Here is a 12,581-nt window from a genome sequence, read left to right on the forward strand (position 1 = left end):
AGTTACAATGGCTGGAATTGGTGTGGCCGTATGCAATTCGAATAATGATGATGAGGTCGTTTTCGAGATGAAGAAGCCACTGGACTTGAGTGAAGATGATCGGATCAGCAGGCGGGATGTCGAATGGCACGCCTTGATTGAGGCTTTGCACGCCGCGATTGCGTTGGACCTTAAGAGTATTGTGTTCTATTGTGATTATTATCCCCTGTATCAACATGTGAGTGGATTCCTTTTTCATGTATTTCAGATAATTAACCGAAGTTACCGAACCAGACAAGGTTTTGTTTATGTTCGCACGTTAAGCTTTTATCAGACAAGCAAACACCTAACTGAACAAAAGTTGTTGTCCGTTTTTGTTAATTAACGGTTCATGAACACAAGGGTTTTGGCAGAGTTCATTGCGTCGGCTCCTCTCACACCGTTGCTCAAACCAAACAATGGGATTAAACCCATTGCCGTAGGTGCCATTTGGAGAAGATTGATCTATAAGGTGGCTATGAGGGGTGTTGGGAAAGACATTACTAAATACATGTGCGACTTTCAGTTTGGGGTGGGAGTCCCTAGTGGTGCAGAGGCTGTTCTTCATAGCGCGAACAGGTTTTTAAGTAAGTTCCATTCTGATGGGTCATTGGCTATGCTTACTATTGATTTTTGTAATGTCTTCAACTTGGTGGATAGGACTGCCCTTCTGAATGAGGTTCGGGCCCGATGTCCATCTATTTCCTTATGGGTGAACTTTTTATATGGGCAACCGGCCAGGCTATATGTGGGGGATGACCACATTTGGTCCACCACTGGGGTTCAGCAGGGGGACCCTTTGGGACCTCTTCTTTTCGCCTTAGTTCTGCACCCACTAATTCATCTAGTCCAGAGTTTATTTGACGTTAAGCGCGATAGGTCATAGGTAAACAGTGAAGAGTGAAGACGAATGAGTGACTCAAAATATCTTCAGTTGCACTTTTTGTTAGTTAGAAAATAATTAACCATCACTCACTCACTCACTCTCAATCAACGACTGACTATATGGAAATGGAAACCCTTGAGAAAGAAATTAAAGACCTCATCATCATTCAATTCGACTGCTCTTCTTCTTCTTCTTCTAACAATGCAGAAACATTTAGTGTTTATTTCAAGGGCTTGTTAAGTGATGAGAGAGTCCACAGTCCTACTTGTTCAATCAAAACAGTTACAATGGCTGGAATTGGTGTGGCCGTATGCAATTCGAATAATGATGATGAGGTCGTTTTTGAGATGAAGAAGCCACTGGACTTGAGTGAAGATGATCGGATCAGTAGGCGGGATGTCGAATGGCACGCCTTGATTGAGGCTTTGCACGCCGCGATTGCGTTGGACCTTAAGAGTATTGTGTTCTATTGTGATTATTATCCCCTGTATCAACATGTGAGTGGATTCCTTTTTCATGTATTTCAGATAATTAACCGAAGTTACCGAACCAGACAAGGTTTTGTTTATGTTCGCACGTTAAGCTTTTATCAGACAAGCAAACACCTAACTGAACAAAAGTTGTTGTCCGTTTTTGTTAATTAACGGTTCATGAACACAAGGGTTTTGGCAGAGTTCATTGCGTCGGCTCCTCTCACACCGTTGCTCAAACCGAACAATGGGATTAAACCCATTGCCGTAGGTGCCATTTGGAGAAGATTGATCTCTAAGGTGGCTATGAGGGGTGTTGGGAAAGACATTACTAAATACCTATGCGACTTTCAGTTTGGGGTGGGAGTCCCTAGTGGTGCAGAGGCCGTTCTTCATAGCGCGAACAGGTTTTTAAGTAAGTTCCATTCTGATGGGTCATTGGCTATGCTTACTATTGATTTTTGTAATGTCTTCAACTTGGTGGATAGGACTGCCCTTCTGAATGAGGTTCGGGCCCGATGTCCATCTATTTCCTTATGGGTGAACTTTTTATATGGGCAACCGGCCAGGCTATATGTGGGGGATGACCACATTTGGTCCACCACTGGGGTTCAGCAGGGGGACCTTTTGGGACCTCTTCTTTTCGCCTTAGTTCTGCACCCACTAATTCATCTAGTCCAGAGTTCCTGTAAGCTTCTCTTTCATGCTTGGTACCTAGATGATGGTACAATTATTGGGGACTCTAAAGAGGTTGCCAAAGCTTTAGATATTATCAGGTCGGAGGGTCCCCGCCTGGGCCTTGAACTTAATATTAAGAAAACCGAAGTATTTTGGCCGTCGTGCAATGGGGTTAAGGTGCAGGAAGGGGTGTTTCCCTGTGAGATTGGAAGACTGGTGCTAGGTGTGAAACTCCTCGGGGAGCCGTTAGCCGGGATGCCGGGTTCATCAGTGAACTTGCTATGAAAAGGGCTTCGCGAGCTGTGGAGTTGACGAGCTATCTCCCGCATTTGCGGGACCCTCAATGCGAGCTCCTTTTGCTCCGCTCATGTATGGGAGTTGGAAAGTTGTTGTTTGGTCTCAGAACATGCCAACCTATGTATGTAGGGGAAGCAGTTTCTGTGTTTGACAATGGCCTTCGGGGGCGATTGAGGACTTCGTGGTTTGTGGTGGTCCCTTCTTTGGAGATTTTCAATGGAAGTTGGCATCACTTCCGACTCGTTTTGGAGGTTTGGGTTTATGTTCAGCTTCAGACGTTTCTACTTATGCGTTTGTGGCCTCGAGGGCGCAATCTTGGGAATTACAAGACCGCATTCTTCGAGGTTGTGGTATTGATGGGTTTGACTCCGATTATGGGAGTGCGATAGATCGGTTGCACATTTCACTTCCCGATTTTGACAATAGCGGTTTCTCTAATAAAGACACCGCCCCCCCCCCCCCCTTAAAGCCCAACATGCTTTGGCGAGTGCCCTTTATAGTGGAATCATCAAGAGTTTGGAAATGAAGTTTGATTTATCCCCTCGTCAGAAAGCGGTGTTTGAGTGTCTTCGGGCTCCTCAGGCTCAAGATTTCTTAAGTGTTCTCTCTATTGAAGGATTGGGCCAACATATGTCGGCTTTGGAGTACCGGGCCATCCTGAAGTATCGGTTAATGATCCCTTTGTTTCCGGTTGATGAGCCGTGCCCGGTTTGCCGTAAGGTTTGTTTGGATTCTTTTGGCGAGCATGCGGTTCACTGCAAAGAGTTGCCTGGGTTTAAGTACAGGCATGATTTGGTGAGGGATGTTCTATGCGATGTTCTTAAACGAGCCGGAATTTCGGCTAAAAAGGAAGCCCCCGTAAACTTTCTTACGGATCCTCAAGAAGGAAGATCTACATTACGACCGGCCGATATACTTGTTTTTGGGTGGGTAGGGGGAAAACACGCTTGTGTCGGCCTCACAGGAGTGTCCCCTCTTGTTGGGATTAGGGACACTGGATTTGTAGCAGGCCAGGCAGCATTGAAGGCGGCATCGGGCAAGGTTGCTAAACACGAGAGAGCTTGTTTGGAGAATCAACACGTGTTTATCCCCTTCGCCTTTGACACTTTTGGTTTCTTAGCTCCGGATGCTGTGGACCTTTTGAATAGGGTTCAGAAAGTTGTGTATAGTAACGTATCAGCCCATAAGAATCAAAACTTTGTTTTTAGTCGGATTGGGTTTGCTATCCAAAAGGGGGTTGCGGCGCAGCTTGTTGCCCGCTTACCTGCCACTTCATTGTAAATCGTTTGGATGTTTCTATGAAATATAAAATGAGCCAATAAGAACTAAATGAACACAAACAATATTTTATTTGATTTGGCTAACCGATAATGGTTAGTGTCCACGGTTCGGTCCGGATATCAAGTTTGTGTTGGTGTTTTTCTTAACATTAATATTCATATATATATATATATATATATATATATATATATATATATATATTTATAGTTAAACTAGATTTTCTACCAGCGCGTTGCGCTGGGGCAATTGGTAAAAGTAAAACCTTAACGTTGAAACATGGGTGTTGGTAAAAACCCGAACGCTGGTAAAGACCGAGCGTTGCGTCGGTGAGTTGACGCGAATCAATTAGTATCGTTTACATTATAGAGTATAGACATTATTGGTAAAACCTTAGCGTCCAAAATATATATATTTGTCAAATTAACATATAAAAATAAATTATTAAAAACGACGTTTGTTTGGTTGGTAAACCCGGGCGGTGATAACTGATAAGTGTCGTTCCCGCACACTGAGGCGGTAACTGGACACGTATTAGGTCGGTTTCGGCTACATTTGTTACGGTACCAGAGCTAAAAACGGAAAAATATAAAAATTGAGTGGACCAATGGGGTGATGTCGGTCAGCAAACTCGGACATTGGTAAAACTGAAAATTGTCAGTCCCGGGCATTGAGACGTTGAGTTTATGACGTTGAGTTTATGCGAATTCATCTGGTTTTCGTCACATTCGTTATGGTATCGAAAATAAAACAAATAAAAGAAGAAACAAAATTGCCATTCGGTTAGCTGGCGTTATGTCGTTACGGTAGCAAACAGAAAAAAAAATGACATGGGCAAGTAAGTGCCGCCAAGTGGCCCAATGGCTGCTTAGCGGCACCAAACTTTCCATTTATGTATTTTAGATAATAATAATTTTGCTGATATCTAAATGATAAGATTATAAAAGTCATTAATTTGTATTAAAAACCTTAAATGAACAAACATTAGCGAACGTGAACGAACACATTATCAAACGTTCACAAACACAATTGAACGAACATGGTTATGTTCGTGTTTGTTCTTTTATTTAATCGAACGAAATTCATTGTTCATGTTCATCTATTTATAAAATGAACGAACATAAACAAACTTCCCGCCTAATGTTATGTTCGTTCTCTGTATTAACTATTTGTTAAGTTTCCAATAAGAACACACTTGCTGGCAATTTCAGGTGAGTGGGCAATGGCGGCCAAAACAACAAAAGGTTATAACCTTTTTGGACAAAGTGAATCTCTTCAGGCAATGTTTCACCTACTGTGAACCTTCTCTTATTGCTCGTAAGGATGTCAAATTTGCATTTAAGCCTGCAAGAGAAGCAATAAATTCCCAGATAAGCAAGGTGGTATCAAGTCAAGAACAACTTGAAAATTGTGTAATATGCTTAGATGATAAATCAGTAGACCAATTCTTTTCAAGTGAAGGTTGTACACACCGGTTCTGCTACTCTTGCATTAAGCAACATGCAGAGGTGAAATTGCTTAATGGTGTTTTACCAAAATGCCCTCATGAAGGTTGCGGAAATGAATTGAGATTTGAAAGCTGTGAGAAGTTCTTGAACCCAAAGTTTACTGAAATGATGAGACAACGGGTGAAAGAAGAATCAATTCCCGTGACAGAAAAAGTTAACTGCCCTTATCCTAAATGCTCTGCATTGATGTCAAAAACTGAAGCTCTTAAGCTTCCTAGATTGATTGATGAAGTTGGAGCTATAACATGTTATAAATGTCATGGTAATTTCTGCATTAATTGCAGGGTTCCATGGCATAATGATATGAACTGTGCAGAGTACAAAAGAAGAAACCCGACACTAATAGTGGAAGAATCAAAGCTTAAAAGTCTGGCAGCAAGGAATTTGTGGCGGCAATGCGTAAAATGCAAACACATGATAGAATTAGCAGCTGGTTGCTACCACATGACATGCAGGTAAATTATTTTACCAGTTACTCTTTAAAAACATATGATTAAAATTATTATTCCATTGATACTTTCCAAAAACTGTTCCATTGATACTTTTTGGAAATTATTAGTATGCCTTGTGCCTATCACTTGGAGCATAGCCCTGATCCGTCCCGAAACAGAATATTCCTAAAGTAGATTTTTTCTTCTAGTATATATGGTTTTCTAATTCCATAACGTATTTCTTAACATCAGTTAGTGAGTTAATGTGTTGCTGCTGAGTGCACAATGAGAAAAATAGATGTTATTTCCGAAAAGTTGGCCCGCAAGTGTAATATATTGTCTTACCATACCACCAGACTATGTAATTTACTCTTATTTTTACATGTAAAGTAAATGTAAATTTGTGTATCTTATGCTTTTTGAAAACAAATTTAAAGTATTCCAAAGTTAAAATTGTTACTTTTTAAATTAACAATATATTTTCCTTCTTTCAGTTAATATCAGTAATAATAATGTAGAACTGAATACTCTTTGATAAATAATTTAAAGACCAACGAGTTGAAACCGACACCTCTAATGTGTCAAATACGTTTTGGATTTCTAGGCAGATTTTGAATTTGGCATTGCAGAACTATGGATAGCAGCAGCGTAGTATTCTTACAGGTTTAGGTTTGTTTATTTCGCAGATGTGGATACGAGTTTTGCTACACATGTGGAGCGGAATGGAAGAACAAGAAGGCAACATGCACTTGTCCTCTTTGGGACGATGAACACATCATGGATATTGAGCATGATGTTGTCCTAGAGGATGATGATTTTGGGCATGATGTTCTTGAGGATAATGATGATCATGAGGATGAGGTTGTTCTTGAGGATGATGATTCTGAGGATGATGTTCTTGAGGATAATGATGATCATGAGGATGTTGATTGTGAGGATGATGTTCTTGAAGATGATGTTCTTGAGGATGACGATGATGATGATCTTGAGGAAGAAGAACAAGAAGACGATAGTACGGATTTTGAGGATGAGAATGTTGGCGATGATTTTGAGGATAACGAGGATGTTTATGATGATTATGGGGATGATGACGATGTTGATGATGATTATGGGGATGATGACGACGACGATGACGACTATTATTTCTGAAGACAGGACATAAGAAGATATAATGAATCCTGTAGATGTAAAGTTTTAATATAACCTGCATGTTGTGTCACTTAACACTTTGAATGGCAATATTGTCCAATGCTGTACAAATTCCCCACTTTTATTTTCAAGGTTAAATATATAACTAAAATGATGCTGATGAGTCATTGGTTGCAGGGTTGGTAGTGTTGATAGATGGTTGATTAGCAATATGTGCTAGCATACTTACACATTGTTTTAAGTGTTTAGTAATCGGAGAGGGTTACGCGTCTAGATATGAATATACTGCTGCTGATGAGTATTATTTTTCTTTTTCATGACAGGACACTAGAAGATATCCCAAATATCATAGATGTAAACTTTTAGATGCCTTTTGCCTATCACTTGGAGCATCAAATCTTTTGTATCCGAACAAGAACCATTTAATCTTGTCAATACACACTTATTAAATTTGTCTAACCCAAGCATCACCTGCTTAACATTTTTATTTGAACAAGTTAAATGGATTGGCATGTTGTAAATATGTTGACGAATTACAAATAAGTAGTAAACGTGTTAAATGGATTCATTCGGTTGGTAGGTGTTGGTTCGTTAAAGTATCTGCATTTGCATAGTCAAATTTGTGGTCGGTATATTTAGAATATGAAATTTATATAACATTATCATAAAAACTAGGAAAACTGAATTTAACTCTCACATGACTAAAGAGAGAAGGGGCATAATCTGATTTTGTCATAATTGAAGAAGGCTGTTCAATTGTAAACCTGTGTAATAAAATTGTTATTAGGTGTGCACGAAATCGAAAAAACTGACTCGAAATCGAACAAAAAAAACCAAACTGAATTAAAAACCAACGGTTCGGTTTTGATTTTTAGTAAAAACAGAAATATCGGTTTTAGTTCGGTTTTGATTTTTAGTAAAAACAGAACTGAAAAAACCGATTTGTTGGATTGCTTTTTTATTGAATCATTTATGTTTTTATAGTTTTAAAAACTTGAATATTTGTTTTATTTTTAATGTTAATCGTTTATGTTTTATCGATATGGATGAGATTAATCATTTTAAACGTAAGTATATTTTATTAGCTCTTAATATCCTAGGCCAAAAATATTCTATTAATTGATTTTTTTTTCTTAAATAAATATTAGGCCCGATCTCAAAATATCATTGGTCAGATTTCTTTGACCCGGAAATTTCTAGCCCGATTAGCAAATCTGATTTTTTTTAACCCAAATAAAAAAAACCGAGCGGTTTTGAAAGATAATAAAACCGAAACTTTGGTTTTCAGTTCGATTTTAATCCAAAACCGCACCGAATTGTACCACGTAGAACCATAATTATTTATTATAGCTTATGACAAATGAATTGCCATTCCATATTTTAACCTGGATATCTCACCAGATGGGCTATTAATTTGCACTTGATTATTATTATTATTATTATTATTATTAAGTCCACTCACTCTCAATCAACGGCTACATGGAAACCCTAGAGGAGCTTGAGAAACTAATTACACACCGCATGATCATTCAAGACGAAGGCTCTTCTAATTCTAATTCGAACAACGAAGAGACAACAACATTTAGGGTTTATTACTCTAGTTTTATTAACCAAACAGTTACAATGGCTGGAATTGGTGTCGCCATATGCGATTCGAAAGACGAGTTGATTTATGAGTTGAAGAAGCCTCTGGATTTGAGTGAATGTGATATAGTGAGCAGGCGGAGTGTGGAAGAGCGGGTGTTGATCGAGGCTTTGCGTGCCGCGGTTGCGTTGGATCTTAAGCGAATTGTGTTGTATTGTGATTATTATCCACTGTATCAGTTTGTGAGTTCATTTACCCCATTTTCAATTGATCATCTTACAATGTAGGTGTTAACCGAACCGAAATTGACAGATAACCGAAAGGCGGTTATTGGTTATTTTTTGTACTCTCGAACTAAACCATTCATAATTTCGTATATTTGTAGCTTTTATATCTCCATTTCATGCATTTAAACATTCATTTCATGTATTTATGCATCTAAGTTAAAATTTTAGCCCACATTTGATTTTGGTTATTAACCGAACTGAACTGAAAACCGAATGAGCCGAACTGATTAACCAAAAACCGGTTTGTTAATTCGGTTGAGGCTATTAACCGAACCGAACTGTGCACACCCCTGGTGTTCGGTTCAATTAATAGACTCCACCGAATACGAAGTCATGCGTTAATCTATTTTATTAATCAGTTTGTTTTTGGTTAATCGGTGTGGTTTGTTCAGTTAGTTTGTCGGTTTCGATTCGGTTCGGTTAATTACCAAAACCAAACTTGGGCTACAATTTTTGCTTAGAATTACATGAAATAAAGGTATAAAATAAAGGGATTTTTACATATATCCCCTTACTAAAACACGAAGAGAAGGTATAAAACATGAAAAGGAGGTATAAAGCTAGAATTGCATGAAACTATGGATGGTTCGGTTAATTTCAATTAACTGAGGGTAAAAAAAACACTAATAACCGACTTTCAGGTAACTCAGTCTTCGATTAATTTGGTTTTTTTTCTTGGTTCGGTTTAGGTTATTGCTCGCCTCTAAATTTACAAGCTGATTTTATTGTTCAATGTATCTCATCTCTGTATCAATTGACTCTTGGGCCAAGGTTGCAACTATAAAATCGGTGTTGGTAATTTCAGGTTAGTGGGCAGTGGCGGCCAAAACAACAAAAGATTATAAACTTTTTGGATCAAGTGAATCTCCTTAGGAAAAGTTTCACTTATTGTGAGCCCTCTTTTATTGCTCGTAAGGATGTCAAATTTGCGTTTAAGCTTGCAAGAGAAGCAATAAGTTCCGAGACAAGCAATGCAGCATCAAGCCAAGAAAAGCTTGAAAATTGTGTAATATGCTTAGATGATAAGTCTATAGACCATTTTTTTGCAGTTGAAGGTTGTACCCATCGATACTGTTACTCTTGCGTGAGGCAACAAGTAGAGGTGAAATTGCTTAATGGCGTGTTACCAAAATGCCCTCATGAAGGTTGCGAGAATGAATTGAGATTTGAAAGTTGTGAAAAGTTCTTGAACCCAAAGTTTATTGAAATGATGAGAGAACGGCTTAAAGAAGATTCAATTCCAGTGACAGAAAAAGTTTACTGCCCTTATCCTAAATGCTCCGCTTTGATGTCAAAAACTGAAGTTCTTAAGCTTCCTGGAATGATTAATGAAGTTGGAGCTGTAACATGTTATAAATGTCATGGTAGTTTTTGCATTAATTGCAGGGTTCCATGGCATAATGATATGAATTGTGCAGAGTATAAAGGAAGAAGCCCAACACTAATTGTGGAAGAATCAAAGCTCAAAAGTCTGGCAGCAAAGAATTTTTGGCGGCAGTGCATAAAATGCCAACATATGATAGAATTAGCAGCCGGTTGCTACCACATGACATGCAGGTACATTTGTTTCACTGGTTAATCTTTAAGAAGATATGTTAAAACTATTACTGCAATGATACTTTCTAAAAACTGTTACATGATGTTGTAAGCATTACAATACAGTCTAGGCATGGCCCTGATCCATCTTGAAACAGAATATTCCTAAAGTTTAATTTTTCTTGTAGTATATATGGTTTTCTAATTCCTTAAATATTTCTTAACATCAGTTAGTGAGTTAATGTGTTGCTGCTGATGAGGACCATAGATGTTATCTCTGAAAAGTTGGCCTGCAAGTGTAATATGGTCTTACCATACCACCATACCTGTAAAATAAATGTAAATTTGTGTATCTTATGCTTTTTGGAAACGAGTTTAAAGTATTTCAAAATTAAAATTGTTTTGTTTGTAAATTAACAATATATTTTACTTCTTTCAGTTTATATCAGACTAATAATTTAGAACTGAATACTCTTTGATAAATAATTTAAAGACCAACAAGTTGAAACCGACACCTCTAATGTACCGAATACGATTCGAATTTCTAGGTAGATTTTGAATTTGGCATTGTAGAGCCATGGATAGCAGCAACATCGTATTGTTACAAGTTTAGGTTTGTTTATTTTGCAGATGTGGATATGAATTCTGCTACACGTGTGGAGCAGAATGGAAGAACAAGAAGGCGACGTGCACTTGTCCTCTTTGGGATGAAGAACACATCATGGATATTGAGGAAGAAGAGGACGAGGATGATGATTTTGAGCATAATTTTGTTCTTCAGAATGATAATTTTGGGCATAATGTTGTTCTTGAGGATGTTTTTGGGCATTATCTTCATCTTGAGGATAATAATTTTGGGGGTGATGTTGCTCGTGAGGATGATGATTTCGGGCATAATGTTGTCCATGAGAATGATGTTTTTGAAGATGATGGTTTTGGGCATGATGTAGTCCTTGAGGGTGATGATTTCGAGGATGATAATGTTCACGAGAATGATGATTTTGAGGAAGTTCTTCTTGATAATGATGTTCATGAGAATGATAATTTTGAGGATGAAGTCCTTGAGGATGACGTTCTTGAAGAAGAACATGAACAAGAAGATGGTGGTAATGATTTTGAGGATGACGTATATGATGATTTTGGGAACAATGATGATGCTTATGATGATTATGGGGATGACGTGGATGTTTATGATGATTATGGGGATGGCGAGGATGTTTATGATAATGACTATTATTTCTGAAGACAGGACACAAGAAGATACGACGAATCCCATAGATGTATAAGTTTCAATATTCGATGTTTGTGTCACTTAACGTTTTGAATGGCAATATTTTCCAATGCTTTAACAATTCTCCACTTTTATTTTCAAGGTTAAATATAATTTACAGCAGATTAAGATGATAGTTATTGGTATAATTTCCAGTAAATCTCCAAGTCGCTTAGTTTTATTACTTAAAATCATAAATAGGCGAATTGTAAGACTGCAGATGGGCTTACAGTGATTTTTGTATGCCTAGTTGGCTAGCTAGTTAGCAGTAATTGTAATAAAATAAGCCCATATATGATCAATGGGTTATGTTCTGTCAAATTTCCTAGTTTGACCCGCAATCACGACCCATTTAACACAGTTGGACCTTTTTGTGACAAAACAGACACTAGGTGGCGACACAACCAAATAATGTAGGGCTCGCATGGAATCGATTGGTACTAAAGAAATGAATCGAAGTTCCGAGCGCAAACCGTGACAACAATCCAGTTTGTTAGGGGAAGTATACAGGTTATAAAGGCTGGTCATATAGTAATTTCCTATTCTGCATGTATTCAGTTTCTTGCTGAGTTGTTTTACACTGTTTGTTTATGATTTTAATGAAATATTAAGTGTTGCTGGTTAAAAAAAAAGCAACCTGAGTACCAATGTTTTAAAAACCAATTATATAATTGTAGAGGGTTGGACTTATTAATGATACAACCGTTTGTATTGGGGCGGTTCAACCAGGTTAACGTTTTCAATTCTATAATTTCATAAAAATACGACTTCTACTAAAAAAATAAAAAGTACGTGAGTTTATAATAAAAAGTACTCCAAAAGTTAATCCATAATAAAAAAAAATAATCCAAAAGTTGCCAAGTGGCAATATTGAGAGCAAGTCGATTCTATGGTAAATTGATCAAATGCCGCTAGATTAAAACCTTAAATTAGGTTAACTAGTCAACCTGGTTGTACCGCCCAGTACAACTCGTTGTACCATTTCTAAATCCAACCCGATATAGTTACAATCCGATTTTATGCTGATATTGGCGGACCATCTCTCAAACAACCGTTTTATTGTATTTTATATATTAAAAAGTAACTTTTGATTGTGAGTGTAAGCTATTATTCGATTTATTGTTTCTTATTGCAAAAAGTATTGGTTTTGTAGATCACTTATCGAGTCTTATTCCTATTGGGAAATTA

General features: G+C 37.7%; 2 protein-coding genes across 3 annotated transcripts; both read left to right on the forward strand.

The window, feature by feature from the left end:
* Positions 1-980: 980 nt before the first annotated feature.
* LOC143536270 (E3 ubiquitin-protein ligase RSL1-like) lies at positions 981-7,176 on the forward strand. 2 transcript variants are annotated; one of them, XM_077030305.1, is made up of 4 exons: positions 981-1,401; positions 4,839-5,590; positions 6,253-6,394; positions 6,428-7,176. In XM_077030305.1, the coding sequence occupies exons 1-4, from the start codon at positions 1,024-1,026 to the stop codon at positions 6,713-6,715; spliced, it is 1,560 nt and encodes a 519-aa protein (XP_076886420.1). In that variant the 5' UTR covers positions 981-1,023; the 3' UTR covers positions 6,716-7,176. The 2 variants fall into 2 exon arrangements, with proteins under 2 accessions (XP_076886420.1, XP_076886419.1); XM_077030304.1 differs by having other exon boundaries at positions 6,253-7,176.
* A 1,072-nt stretch (positions 7,177-8,248) lies between these two features.
* LOC143536272 (E3 ubiquitin-protein ligase RSL1-like) lies at positions 8,249-11,399 on the forward strand. Its single transcript, XM_077030306.1, has 3 exons — positions 8,249-8,542; positions 9,393-10,144; positions 10,754-11,399. Exons 1-3 carry the CDS (start codon positions 8,339-8,341, stop codon positions 11,364-11,366), a joined length of 1,569 nt encoding a protein of 522 aa, XP_076886421.1. The 5' UTR covers positions 8,249-8,338; the 3' UTR covers positions 11,367-11,399.
* The last annotated feature ends 1,182 nt before the right edge of the window (positions 11,400-12,581 follow it).

The sequence above is a fragment of the Bidens hawaiensis genome, unplaced genomic scaffold (genome assembly GCF_021521415.1).
Source record: "Bidens hawaiensis isolate Kalapana, Puna unplaced genomic scaffold, B.hawaiensis_p1.1 tig00010770_1, whole genome shotgun sequence".
NCBI classification, from domain to species: domain Eukaryota; kingdom Viridiplantae; phylum Streptophyta; class Magnoliopsida; order Asterales; family Asteraceae; genus Bidens; species Bidens hawaiensis.